The 14895-nt window shown below is 38.6% G+C and overlaps 1 protein-coding gene across 2 annotated transcripts in view; it reads left to right on the forward strand.

Annotated features, from left to right (window-relative positions):
* Positions 1-14895, forward strand: part of camkmt (calmodulin-lysine N-methyltransferase) — a 385974-nt gene that overhangs the window by 4839 nt on the left and 366240 nt on the right. Inside the window, exons 2-3 of one of the 2 annotated variants that reach the window (XM_043695647.2) lie at positions 11220-11395; positions 12644-12702. In XM_043695647.2, coding sequence (XP_043551582.1) covers positions 11220-11395; positions 12644-12702 — 235 coding nt within the window. Of the gene's footprint in view, positions 1-11219; positions 11396-12637; positions 12703-14895 lie in introns of both variants that reach the window. The other variant, XM_043695646.2, reaches the window with a different exon arrangement.

Here is a 14895-nt window from a genome sequence, read left to right on the forward strand (position 1 = left end):
ATTTAGTGAGCCGTGCGGGCCACTTAGTTCTGGATAGTATCAAGCTTTTTGAATGGTATTGAAGTTGCAGTCATTCAGGCAAGTTGGGGATATTTCATTACACTTCTGTCTTGTGCCTTGAAGATGATTGACAGGTTTTGGGAAGTTAAGAGGTGAGTTGCTTGCTTCAGGCTTCCTAGTCTCTTAGTTGCTCTTATAGCCACGTTATTAATACGGCTAGTCTAGTCCAGCTTCTGGTCAATGACAAACACAGATGTTGAAAGTGGGGGATTTAGTGATGGCAAAGCCGTTGAATGAGTCAGTGAAGTTATGGATCTGGAAAAAGCACAGCAGGTCAAGCAACATCAGAGGAGCAAGACAATTGACATTTCAGGTCGGAATCTTTCAGGGGAGATCGCTAGTTTCTCTTGTTGGAGATGTTGATTCTCTGGTACTAGTGTGGTGTGAATATTACTTGGAATCTGTAAGCCCAAGCCTGGATATTGTCCAGGTCTAGTTGCATTTGGACATGGATTGCTTCAATATATAGAGAGTCAGGTTATGCAACCATCAGTGAACATCCCCCCACTTCTTACGTTATTGAAAGAGAGGAGGAGGGAAGCTGATGAACCAGCTGAAGAACTAGCTGAAAATAGTTGAGTTTTGGGATACTACCTTAAGGAACTCTTGCAGAGATGTTCTGGAACTCATATGACTGACCTTCAATAACCACAACCATCTTTCTTTTGTGCACTTTGAGTCCAGTCAGCTGGAGACTAATGATGTGAAGTGATATAGCAATAATGTGGGAATATAGCATTGAAGAGGTGGTCAGCCATGATGCTGAATGGTAGGGCAGGTTTGATGGGTTGAATAGCTTACTTACTTTGGCATCTGGGTCAGTTAACAGAGGTAATAAACGTGAATTAACTGGCAAAAAATTAAAAGGGGAACTTGGAGCATTTTCACACAGTGCTTTGTTATAATTTAGAAGGTCTTACATAAAAATCTGATTCCTTAGGAACCAGATTCCATAGAAATTTTAAAAGGTCATTAGACATACACTTCAAGAACTCATTTGCAAGGTAAAGGAGATAAAGGTTTGGTATAGGACTAAACTGCTGAACTGTCCAAAGATTTGGTAAGAATTTCGTAGACTAATTGACTTCCTGTGATACAAGGATTTAAAGGTGGAATTTATTGGGCTTTCCTTATAACATGAGCATTTAATTGGTGGCTGAGTGGTAGGTGTGTACATGTTTGTTTTGGCCTCCACCCTGATTATGGGATGGGAATAAACAGCCTTCCTGCCCAACTACCGACTGAGCCCCTTCAGTGAAGAATGAAATTGCACTGAAGGGCCTTATCCTATCACAGCTGGTATTCACCCTATTATGCAACGGGACCTTGAACAGATGGACCAATGTGCTGAGGAGTGGCACGTGTAGTATAGTTTTGATAAATGTGAGATGCTGCATTTTGGAAAGGCAAATTAGGCAGGACTTATACACTTAATGGTAAGGTCCTGGGTAGTGTTGCTGAACAAAGAGACCTTGGATTGCAGGTTCATAGTTCTTTGAAAGTAGTGTCACTGATCGATTAGATAGTGGAGAAAGTGTTTGATATGCTTGCCTTAATGGTTAGTGTATTGAGTATAAGAGTTGGGAGGTCATGTTGCAGCTGTACAGGATGTTTGTTGGACCACTGTTAGAATACTGTGTGCAATTCTGGTCTATTCTGGCTGTTGTGAGATTTGAAAGTGTTCAGAAAAGATTTAATAGGATGTTGCCAGGGTTGGAGGGTTTGAGATTTGCGAGAGGCTAAGTAGACTGGGATTATTTTCCCTGGAGTATTGGAAGCTGAGATGTGGCCTTATAGAGATTTATAAAACCATGAAGGGCATGGATAGGGTAAATGTACAAGGTCTTTTCCCAGGGGTGGGGGAGATCAAAACTCGAGGGCATAGGTTTGAGGTGAGAGGGGAAAGCTTTAAAAAGGACCTAAGGGAAAACATTTTCACAGAGAGTGATGTGTATATGGAATGAGCTGCCAGAGAAGTGGTGGAGGCTGGCTAAACAACATTTAAAAGGCATCTGGATGAGCCTATGAATAGGAAGTGTTTAGAGGAATGTGGACCAAATGCTGGCAAATGGGACAAGATTTATTTTGGATGTCTGGTCAGCATGGGTGAGTTGCAATGAAAGGTTTGTTTCTTTGTTGTACATCTCTATGACTCTGTGCATACAAGGGAGGGGATGTGAAGGGCTAGGGATGTATGATGGTGCTGAGAGTTCCTCTCCTGCCCTTTCGAGTGACCCCCACCGTTTACGGCCATAACACTGTGAACACAGTTTGACATAGAAACAGAACAAAAAGGAGCAAGAGTAGGTCATTTGACCTTTTGAGCCTGTTCTGCCATTCAACATGACTGTGGCTGATAATACAAATCTGTACCCTGTTCCTGCTCTCTATCCTTTAGCCCTAAGAACCATATGTAATGTTGTGAAAATATTCAATGGCTAAAACTGCTTGCTGTGGGAGAGTATATCACAGGCTTACCACTCTCTGGGCAAAGATATTTCTCCTATTACTGTCTTGAATGGCCTACCCCACAGCCTGAAACTGTGACCTCTGGTTCTGGACTCCCCAGTCATTTAAAATGTCCTTTCTGTATTTACTCTGACTCGTCCTATTAGAATTTTATAGGTTTCAATAGATTGCTCGGCCCACTTCTTCTAAACTCCAGTGAACTCTTGACCAATCTAGTCTCTCTTCGTACACCAGTCCTGCCCTTCCAGGAATCAGTCTGGTATACCTTTGTTGCCGAACCTAAAGAAGATGTTGCAGCTATGAAAACATAGCCACACCATCCTTTCTTAGGGAGGTGACCAAGACTGTACTTCAGGTGTAATCTCACCAAGGCCCTATACAACAAGGTATTTGTGCTCTTGTACTTGAATTCCCTTCCGATGAAAGCAACATACCTTGTGCCTTCACTGCCTAATGCACCTGCATGGTTACTTCCAGTGACTGATGTTCAAGGGCACCCAGGTTTCTCACTTTCCCAATCTATTGCCATTTTTTGTGAACAATGTGGATGACCTCACATTTCTTCACATTATATGTCATCTGTCATGCACTCAACTTGTCAAAGTCACATTGCATCTCTGCATCTTCCTCAATATTCACCCTCCCACCCTGCTTTGTGTACCTGCAAACTTGGAGGTATCACATTAAGTTGCCTCATCTAGATCATTAATATATGGGGTGCGCACTGATCCTTGGTTCCCCCACCAGTCACTGGCTACTATTCAAAATATCAGATTTATTCCTTCTCTTTTTTTTTCCTGTCTGCCAACCAGTTCTCTATCCACATCAGTACACTGTCCCAAATCCCATGTTGCATGCTAGTCTCTTACGTGGGACCTTATCAAAAGCCTTATGAAAGTCCAAGTAAATCACATCCACTGGCTTCATCTTCTCAATTGTTCTAGTTACATTTTCAAAAACATTTCAGTGTGAGTTGATCGTCAAGCATGAGTTTCCTTTCATAAATCAATCCTGACTCTGTCCAAACCTGTCACCATTTTCCAAGTATTCTGCTATTAAATCTTTTACAATCAATTTTTCCCACCATCACTCACCTATGTTTGGGTGGTTGGTATTCCACTTGAATGGGATTAGTGGAGACAACCCTGCTCATTGACTGCCAGGCAAGACTTTTACCTCCTGACATTCTAGATCTTGGCAAGGGCTCGCAGCTACTCACTTAAATGTCTAATTGGTGCATAATGTGGTGGATCTTCCCCAAAAGACACAACACGCAGAGCGCTGGTGGGCAAGTGACTCATTTACTCCATTAAATACTGCCCTATGATTTTAATCCTTTGAAAATTATGTTGCTCCAATTCTGACCAATTCATGGTTTGGTGTCGAATTTTAACTGATTATATTTCTGCCGAATTATAGGCTGTATTCAAGACACCATGTAGTGATTATTGTTGAGACATGGTCACATTTACAATATCTACTGCCAGTGTTAATTTGCTCTACTCTGGTTTTGTTCTTTCATGCAATGGACTGGCCAGTATTTCTTGCCCATCTTTAACAGCCCTTGTCCAAGTGGTGGTCAGCTGTCTTCTTGAACTGCTGCAGTCCATTTTGTTGCAAGTGAATTTTTTTTTAAGATTACTTGCAGTGTGGAAACAGGTCCTTCAGCCCAACTAGTCCACACCAAACCTCCGAAGAGCAACCCACCCAGACCCATTCCCCTGCATTTACCCCTTCACCTAACACTATGGGCAATTTTAGCATGGCCAATTCACCTAACCTGCACATTTTTGGACTGTGGGAGGAAACCAGAGTACCTGGAGGAAACCCACGCAGACACAGGGAGAATGTGCAAACTCCACACAGACAGTTGCCTGAGGCGGGAATTGAACCCGGGTCTCTAGCGTTGTGAGGCAGCAGTGCTAACCACTGTGCCACCCGTCTAAAATGCTCCATACTATTAAGAAGGCAGTGTTAGTTTCATTACCAAGCACAGTGGAAGATTGGTAGTGTTCTTCTAAATCAGGACTGCATGTGGCTTGAAAGAAGAACTTACTGTTAATGATATATTTCTGTGTGTTTATGCCCTAGTGACCCCTACCTCCTGGAGGGGCAAGTTTTGTAGATGCTGTCAAACGTATGAATGTAAAGGTAAAATCACCATAGTCTTACCAGACCACAAGGTTGCTCTCTCATTAGAGAGAGACAAATGGTGATGATTTAAACTGAGGGTCACCATGCCTGTGGCGCAAGAGAGGATGAGAAGGACAATCCTTACTGGTTACCTCAGTTATTGTGTGTAGGAATTGTTAATGGAATAAGTTGAATGGGCATAGCAGGTTTGCTTTTATGAGGTACTGTATTTATCAATATTAATCTGGGTATGTTGCGTACTTCTTATATTCATTTAAATTATTGCAAAGAAAATAAGTTTTCATTAGGCTTAATTTGAGTTTATTGAAGAGGTGTTGTCATCTGTGTCAATATTTGTTAAGTTAACAATTTTGTTTTGCCTTTTACAGCTAATTTGTGTATAAAAATGTGGTCAGTACACCTCTGGCATGATATTAAATATGAACATAAAATGGTTAATTATAACTGAATTAGTCTTTTTTTTCAAAAATAATCATACAGCCATTTGTTTCTCAATATTTGAAAATCTAATGTCTAATGTTTTAGTGATTTTTTTAAAAAATGACACATTGTTGCATATCAAATTATGCCTCGTAACTTAAGGTCTAAACCTGTCCCAAAAATTCTGGGTTCTAACTTTTGTTTTCTCAGAATTGACTCTGAGCTGAATTTGGAGGGTGTAGTTACTGTCTGTATGAGTACTGAATTTCCCAAGTATGCATCAGCGTTCTTCAGCTTTGTGAATCTGTCTGTGTGAAGAATGAGATTTTTGAGTACAGACCTATTGTGTCCTTCGGAAAACGTATTGATTTCCTTGTGACTTTCTTTATTGCAATTGAGTTCAATTATTGCATTTTGAAGTGGGTAATCTTTAATTATCATAAAACAAAGAACTGCGGATTCTGAAGATCAGAAACAGAAATTGCTGGAGAAATTCAGCAAGTTTGGCAGCATCTGTGGTGAGAAAGCAGAGGGAATTGAGACATTAACTCACTTATTTCCACAGATGCTGAGTCTCTCCAGCAATTTCTAATTTTATCTTTAATTATCACCTGTTTTGTGTTGACAGAATAGCGCCATTGTAACCTGTTTTATTAAGTTAGAAAACATAAACAATCTCTCTCAGAGGTAGAAATTCAATTAAAGTTCACCCAGTTTATTAGTGTCAATATACTAGTTGCATGGTTGGGATTTGAAGAGTTATTTCTTTGCCCCTTTGAATTGTACATAATATTCATAATTTTTTGGGCAAGGACGTGGTTGCAAGAGTCCAGGCAAAATTGGGAATGTTTCTGGTTTGCCACTTTGCCTATAATATCTTGAGAAACATAAGCCTGCCAAGCCTCAAAGAAGATGGTGCAGCAAGTAAGGCTTTATGCAGGATGATGATTTGTAACAGATATCTTCATATGGCAGTGTGTAGGAAAGTTGCTATTCAATGAACAACTAGTCACTGATCTCTGTTACCTGCAATAACTACTTTAAATAGACATAGGCTCAGACCTGATTTTCTCAGTCAGAGTCATAATAATAGTTTCTTGATCACTATACCAAAAACCTAATTCATTTTTTAAGAATCTCATTTTTATCTATTTCTGCTATAGTAGAAATATTTTAAATATTATATTCTCTGTAATTATCATAACTAGCATAATTTTTGATGAATCTACAGCAGGCTTTGATAGTTTTTCAATATTGATTTGGCCAAATCTGTACACAGTATTGTGACCTAAGCAAAGTTTTAGGTGAATTCAGCATCACTTCTGTATACTTATACTCTATGCCCTATATGTGAAATTCCTATTGCTACGGTCTTTTTAATGGCTTTATCTACCTATGCCCACACTTTGAATAAGTTATTTATTTAATCCTTTGTGTGTCTCTGTCCATCTACAGCTGTTCATGGATAGATTATGTCATCTCTATAAGATCTTCCCAATAAGCTCTTTCAGTTAAAAGCAAATCTTCTTTTACAGCATTCTCTAACTACCTCTATTCTTGACGTTGATCCAATTGCTGCAGCTTGATTTCTTCCTTTTTATAGGGTTCCTCAATAAGACACCATGCTGAGCCGGAAGTTTCATTTTCAGATGTTTCGTCACCATACTAGGTAACATCATCAGTGAGCCTCCAGTGAAGCACTTGTGGTATGGCCTGCTTTTTATTTGTGTGTTTAGGTTTCCTTGGGTTGATTTCCTGTGGTGATGAAACATCTGAAAATAAACATTCTAGCTCAGTGAGAACCTCAACCTGAGCTACAAATCTTCTCAAAATTCGCTAAGCTTAGCATGGATTTTGTCACCTCAGTCTGGTTGTTCTAGAGGAAACTGCCAATCTGTTCATTCATTTGAAGTACCACATTAGTTTGTCAGTGGTGTGCTTTTCTTAGACCTTGTTGCTAAGGCAATCATGAACCCTCAGTCACCCAGATTTGTTGGACAAATAATTGTGACATGGTACACATCTTGAAAAGCAGACATTGAAGGTCCAACTAGGACCTGAATAATAGTTTGCGTAATCCTATGATGAAAATTCCAAATAAGCCGAATGCAGAGAATATAATAATTTTTCCTTTGTGTGTGTTGTGTAATTATGTTGGAACTTATAGCCACATAAGAGTACGCTTTGGACCAGATTCTACTGCTCTGTAAAACTTTATAACTTTGCAAGCTGCCTCAAAGGCAAGGCAATCAAAAAATACAGATAACTTGTTTAGGGAACAGGATGTCAGTTGCTTCATAAAATCTGTGCTGCAGGCTTGACTAGAAAAGAAACCCTGCAGTATGGAAATATGCTATTCAGCCCATCGAGTCTAAACAGAGCCTCCAAAGAACGTCCCACCCTCTCTATTCTATCCCTGTAAGCCTGCATACTATGGGCAATTTAGCATGAACAATCCATCTAACCTGCACTTCTTTGGAATGTGGAAGGAAACTGGAGCACCTGGCAGAAACCCACGCAGACACAGAGAAAGTGCATACTCCACACAGACAGTCGCCTGAAGGTGGAAGGAACTTGGGTCCTTGGTGCTATGAGACAGCAATGCTAACCACTGAGCCACTGTTCTGTTAATGAATGTGACTGACATCCAAGAAGTGCAAAAGTCAAAACTTTTGTAATTTTTATAACCACTGGCTGTGCCATGCCTGTGGAAGATTTTAGCTGCTGTTTGCATTGGATGGTGTACCTAAGTACATCATAGCCAGATTGTGAATCTCACCTGGGCAAGCTCTGAACTTGTAACATTCTGTGACTTGTCCCCCAAAGTATTTCACAGCAAATTAAGAACATCTGAAAAAATTCCATTCAGGGAAACATTGTGGTTAGTTTGTGTTCATAAAGGTCTGATAAACAACCCAGATAATGCTTTGTTTTCAGTGATGTTGCCAGGGAGTCAGGAAAATACAAAATCAAAATACTGCTAATACAATACTGGATGTGTGAAATAAAACTGGAAAATGCTGGAAATCCTAAACAGGACAGGCAACATCAATGTAGAGAAAATGAAAATATAAGTTTGCCTGTATTTGATCTTCCATCAAAACTCCTGTTTTAATTGAAGTAATAAAAGGCTTCGTCAAAGGTGACATGTCCGACACTATAGAACTCCCTCAGTACTGCAAAATATAGTAGCGACAATTTCAGGAACTGCCACCAATAAACCTCACTGCAAGCTGCATACAGTCCTGACTGGAGAGAGATTACCATTCATTCATTGCTGTTAACTCAGCAAAGTTGAATTTGCTATATAATACTATAGTGGGAGTTCAAGAAATTGGCCTAACAATCACCACTTCAGAGCAACTAGTGACCGGGCAGTAAATGCAACTTTGCCAGTAGTGTTCATGTTCCAAGAACAGTTTGTTTTAAAACAGGGAGATTTCCGCGAGGAGGCAAATTCTGGTACTCCAGATTAGGGCAGTTGCTCCAAAGATACCCCTTGCAAAAAGAGCAGAATGAGCACAAGAACAAAAGAATTCCCTTCAAAGTATTAAGATAGCATTCTTTGAAAGTAATTCAGTAAGCAACAAAGACCAGCTGGAACTATACATTGGTTTATCCAAATGGGCAAGTGAAGTAGTGATGACTAGTAGAAACACTAGTAAATAGCACCGAAGAGAAATTCTATAAAAGTTTGAAAAACATTTATAGCTTCCTGAATGATGTCCAGAAATTCTACCAAACACCTGTATGCGACACTGAACTGGAGGGACCCCAATTTGTGGTAAGATACATTTGATCTGCTTGACTTGAAAAAATATCTCAAGGATTGTCTTTTATCCAGTCTTGCCCTTACCAAACTGAAACTGTGCAACTGACCAACACAAACAATATTTTCCTAAGAAGAGTTACGACATGGGAGATCAAACCCTTCTGCAAATTAAAACCAAACACCCAGAAAAGCTCATCTTGCCTCGTAATCTTAAAAATGTGTGAATGAAAGAAGATCCCTGATTTCCACTGTATAAATAAAAAGTAACTATTTATTTCACCCTAACAGTGAACACTAATCAAAACTATTAACAAATCCGGGCCCCCTTTTCTTAACTAATCACAATCTGTTAGCTGAACACAATTCTTTTAAAATTCTGTTCCATAACACAATTAATAATGACAGTAAGTTAGCACTTATTCTCTTAAAGTCCACACAGATGGTCTTCTCTTCCTTCCTCTGCTTCTCGACTCCGCTGTCTTCTCCTAGGTGGTCTTCTTTCTTTTTACTGCAAGTTTTTTTTTCCAGGAAAAGGTACCTTTTGATAGATAGTGCCTTCTGAGAGATTTCTTTTCGAGAGCCCCTTTTCGATGTCGTGCTATCTGGTTTGATGGGTAATTAGCTCTCTGGCTTGGTGGCAGTTGCAATAAAAGAGTCCTGAAGTGCTTTACTGGAACATTCCAATGTAAAATTAGATGCTTAACCATGTAAGGTGATATTGAACAGATAACCAAAAGCTTGATCAGAGATAGATCTTTTTTTGAGGGGCATCTTAAAAGAAGAAAAAAAAAAGGTGAAGAACTTTCTGTTGGAAATTCCAGAGTTTAGGGCCTTGAGAGTTGAAAGTGTAGCCACATGTGGTCTATTGCTTATAAACAGGGATTCCCTGAAGGCTAGAATTAAATGAGAGGAGATATCTCGGAGGGCTGTTGGACTGGAAGAGATGACTAAAGTAGGGAGGGGAAAGGCCAAGAAAAGATTTGGAAACGAGCAAAGCATTTTGAAATTTGCCAAACAAGCACAGGTGATAAGTAGATGGAACTTGGTGTGAATAAGGACCCAAGTAGCAAAAGTTTTGATTCCCTAGAGTTTACAAAGGGTAGAATATAGGAGACCAATCAGCAGCATATTGGAATGATTGACTGAAGAGGTAGGAAAGGCAAGAATGAGGGTTTCAGCAGCAGATAACTGAGATTGTGTTGTTGAGGGATGTGACGGAAGCAGAAAAAGTTGATCTTAGTAAATGTGTAGCTATGTTGTCAGCTTATCTTGGTGTCAAATGTGATAAGGTTGCATACACACTCTCAGACTGTTGCCAGAGAGGGATAACCAAGTATCGTAAATATAACTGGAATATTTATAAAACAATTGTTTTATGCCAGCATTTTCAATTGGAATTACATATGTGAATGCTTGTAATGGAAATTTCCTTTGTTAACAGCTGCCTACCATGCTGTAGTTGCAGGCTGTCATATTTCATATTTGTCCATGGTTGCAATGCACGCCTTTTAGTTTAAGGCCTGCACAATTTATGTTTCGCTTTAAGTTTTATTTCTTATGGTATGTCCGTGAGACTTTGTACCTGTGGTCAAATTTGATTTCTGGGCCTTAACTGAGTCTCAACTTCAGCCTGCGCAATCCAGTATAAAACTACAACTCCCTTGGGCCCTTTGTTCCCCACTGGTCCTGGTTCCGCCTTGGCAGTTTCTTCAGCCCTACACATTAACTCTGTGGCTTCCCTGCTTACTTCAACTGTTTTGGGGTGTTTACCATTTTTTTTAATCACCAGCACCTGGTCTACCACACGGGTCCTGTTTTAACTTGATGGGTTAATATCGTTGTTATTTCAAATTCTGTTCCTTTCTGTGCTGTCAGTTGTCTAGTAAATGTTGTGTAGTAAACCCCTCCCCCTCCAAACTTAATTTCATAGTCTTCATACAAGTTACTGTCAAAACATTGTGGCTACTCTGTCAATTGAAATCATCAAGACGGAAATTGATTAGAGTTTAATTATTTTGCATCTTTGATTATATTTAAAATCATGAAATGGAGTTCTAGTATAGGATATAGATCAGCCTTGATCTCATTTAATAGTAGAGCAGACTGAAAGGGGTGAAAGGCCTCCTGCTCTGCAGTCTCCTGACAAGAGCTGTGCAGAATTGAGTAGACGCAATATGAGAGATATGAAATCTTTGGGAAGGTGGCTGTCTACGTGAAACTTATAAGTGTACATAAGTTGTGCAGTTAATAAAGGTGTAAGCTCCACCCTTTATGAACCATTGTTTGATTCATCACAACAAAAATGGGAGGAACTCGTAGGAATAACAATGTCTTCTTTCAACAGGTGCTGAAACAGAAGAGCATAGATCAAGAAAATCTGCTGCAGATTTCTATCAGAAGATGTTTGACTTTCAATATATTTTCGACAAATGTATTGAAGAAATTGGAGACAGATTCTGATAATGAAATGTGGGTTGAATACTCATGCATTCCCTATCCACAGTATAGGGTGTATTTAAGGTAATCTATTGCATTAAATGTCTTGTTTGTTTGATGTGTAATATTAGGTTGCAAAAATGCTCATGTTAGTTTTTGTGAGGTTCTACCCCTCTTCCTCGCCTTTCCAATTTGAAATTTACATTGTCTCTTCTATCACTTCCTCAGTATTTGCTTGTCCACTACACCAGGTTCTGTTTGGTCACAGTAAGGGATAACAGATAGGACAGCAACTTACTCCTGAGCACCTGTAACATTTAACTAATTGCTAGAATTATCTGCATTGGGAAAGCACTTTGTTTCTTCTGGCCAGTCCAATCAGGATCAGGGAACTTACGCTGTCAAGTATAAAAATGAAATCTATAACTTATCACTATGGTTCACCCTACCAACCAGACGTTTAAATTTATCTGACTTGCTAATTGCATTAGAAAGATAACAAAAAAATCAAAAGCCAAAGGCTTAACTGTATTTTTTTAAAATTACAAGGTGTTGCAGCAAAATGTTTTTATGCCCAAATGATTAGTGCAGACCTAACCTGTTGACATTGTGAAGTCAAAGTTAATAAATTGCCAAAGTATATAGTCTCACCTTGGTTTATTCCATTTGATGCCATTAAGGTATTCTTCTTTTTGACTTCATGTATCATATCTATTTCAATTTACCAACCAATATTTATCTCCTGTATATCAAAGAATTCTGACACTGTTTCCTTTAATTATTCCAAGTGCAGTGTAGATGTCTTCTGTGTACAGGACAAAATTTTTACAATAGAATTGGTTCACCCAATAAATTAATTCCAAAGGCATTCCATTTTTGTATGAACTTTTGGCACAACAATACCAAATATGTTTGATAAATGTAGTTGGCGTTGTACCAATTTATGTTGTTGCTCCACATTTTATTCTTGCATCTTTAGTTACACCCTTTATTCACATATGAGCATTGATGAGAATTGGAAAGCTCTTTATGGGGGCAATGTGGCTTAGCCCAGGCCTGCCCTTGCCAACCATCTGCATTAGTTCTTCTGATAGATTTAGATTGACTGATATCTAGAGTTTCCCAGTTGTTATCCAGAAACTCAGTAGAGATTATTCACTGTGGTTAAATATCAAATCTTATTTGAAATGTATATCATTTTTATTTATAATCAGCGTGATGCAGTTTGTGTAATAATTAATAAATACATATTGGGACTTGTTTTTCTTTAAAAAAATCTTTCACCATGGGAAGATTTTGTACTTAACAATCATTTACTTTGTTAAGACACAGTGTTGGCCCTCTGAATGTTGAAGATGTTCTCACCAGTTTTGACAACACAGGAAATGTCTGTGAGTTTATTTCATTTTACGTTCAACTGTGATGTGATGTTGAGGGAAATATGCATAACACAATTCTTAAAGAAGCACTGTGTATGACATAGACCTATGTGTCATTTCATGTTTCCACAGTGAATGTCATGAGTAATGCAGATTGTAACTGGTATATTACATGTTTGGCAAACTAGAACATTGCCAAAGACACTGATAAAGCAGTGCCTCTTTAACAATATATTCAGTTCCAGCATTAATGTGTTAATGTTTAGATCTGTTACTTCACCAGTACATCGCTTCAGACATTGGCTAATACAACTATTTAAGGAAGATTGCTTTGCAGCTTTTAAGTTCATAATTATGCAGCACATTTTATTTTGTTTTTCTTTATGCCTACTTCTTGTGCATTGTTGTAATTTTTGTGCTTATCTGTGTGTGTGTAATTTTTAAATCTTTTTAAATCTTAAACCAATCTAGGTTTAAGAATAGTCACCAAGTGTATTAATTGTTTTGTTGGGGATGTCTGATGGACAAGACGTCTGGTTAAGCTGTTTAACTGAAGTGATGTTTGCACATTAATAGATTTTTGTAATTTGTAATTTAGTTTTTAGGACTATAAATGTATCAATCAAGTCTGAGTCATATCAAAGGCTCTAAACTACATCTGGATTGAATGATCTACAGGATGTTTGTTGCCTTTTTGAACAACGTGAACCACTTGTTTTGTTTATTTAGGACAGGAAATCCAATTCTACAGGTGATTAGACATTGAGGGAGGCTGCCAGAAGGGGCCAATGAGAATGAGACAAGTAACAGACTTGTCTGCTTACTACCGGGTAGGATGCAGTTTTCCTGTCCGTAGCAATGATTTATATTTTCTTTATTAGGATGGAGCAACTAGGTTGGACGTTGAATTAGCACACGGTCCTGGATTCATAGTAGTCTGCACTTATTTGTTGAATGCTTGCTCTTAGTTGCCTGTAAAATAGATTTATGCTAATAGCAACTCAGTTGCTCAGTTACTGACTATGAACATCAACACCAGTATGCCGACAAGTTAAATGTATATGGTACTGAATTACAAATGATACTCTAAATGGGAAGTAGAATATTTGACAACAGTGTTGCAGTTAGTGTATTAGTCTACATCTGAACTTGCTGTTTTGGCCTACAAGTGTTTGATGTAACTATACGAGGTCAGCAAGAGGGAGGAGGAGAGCAAAGACGTGACAGGGGCTGCTAGTGGAAGGTTTGAAAAGCAAACAGTGACCCCCAAGACGAGCATTGATCGGGCCGCAGCAAAGACAGATGCTGATATAAGATTGGCCTCCTGAAATTGACACGAGTGGACTTTGACTGTGAAATCTTTCCAATTAATCATGTCAGGCTTGAATCTCCTCCATTAATTTTATGTTGAGATGGAGTCTACCAGTTCTTTGCTTGTGGGTTAGAGTGGAAGTAACATTAACACATGCATGATTTTAATACTTAATTGTGCAACATTTGTGAACACATAGTTTAGAAGAACTATTATGTCTCTCTTCGTGGAGTGATGCTGACAGTGAGGTAAAGAAGAAAAATGTGAAATACTGAATTTGGTAAATAGAACATGTGAAGAAATATTAAGGGGTTTGAAAGTGGAATAATTGTCAGACATGTGAATTAGATCTCATGCTGCTAAGAGAAACAAAGGAGGACATGGCAGAGGTTTTAATGGTCATTTTCCAGTCCCCTGTGCCTTGAAGTGAGTTATTGAGGACTGCTAAAATTGTACTGTTGCTTAAAAAGGGAGGAAAGAATAGGCTGTGCTAATGCAGGCCAATCAGCCTAACTTTGGTGGGGAAGTATTGAAAAATAGTCTGAGGAATAGTAATAATCATCTAGAAAGGCAACTATTAATCAAAGAAAATCAGTCGTGATTTGTTCATGGATTGACTGACTTGAAATTTGAGGAGATAACGAGTAGGATTGATGAGATTGTAGCTAAAATTCCTGTAGACTACAAATGTGCAAAGGGTTTGGTTCGGCCCTAAGGCTATCAGAAAAGTAAAAACCTATGTGGACTAAGGCAAAAGGGCAAATTTGGTCTAAAATTGGGTCAGAGTTTGGAAGCAAAAATTCAGAATACATTTTAATAATTTAGAATTGTGTGTGGGAGGCATGATAAAGAATTTTGCAAATGATTCAAAAATTGATAATCTGGTTGGTATT

The sequence above is a fragment of the Chiloscyllium plagiosum genome, unplaced genomic scaffold (assembly GCF_037043375.1).
Source record: "Chiloscyllium plagiosum isolate Xiang-an unplaced genomic scaffold, Cpla_swu_hap1 HiC_scaffold_10, whole genome shotgun sequence".
Classification (NCBI taxonomy): Eukaryota; Metazoa; Chordata; class Chondrichthyes; order Orectolobiformes; family Hemiscylliidae; genus Chiloscyllium; species Chiloscyllium plagiosum.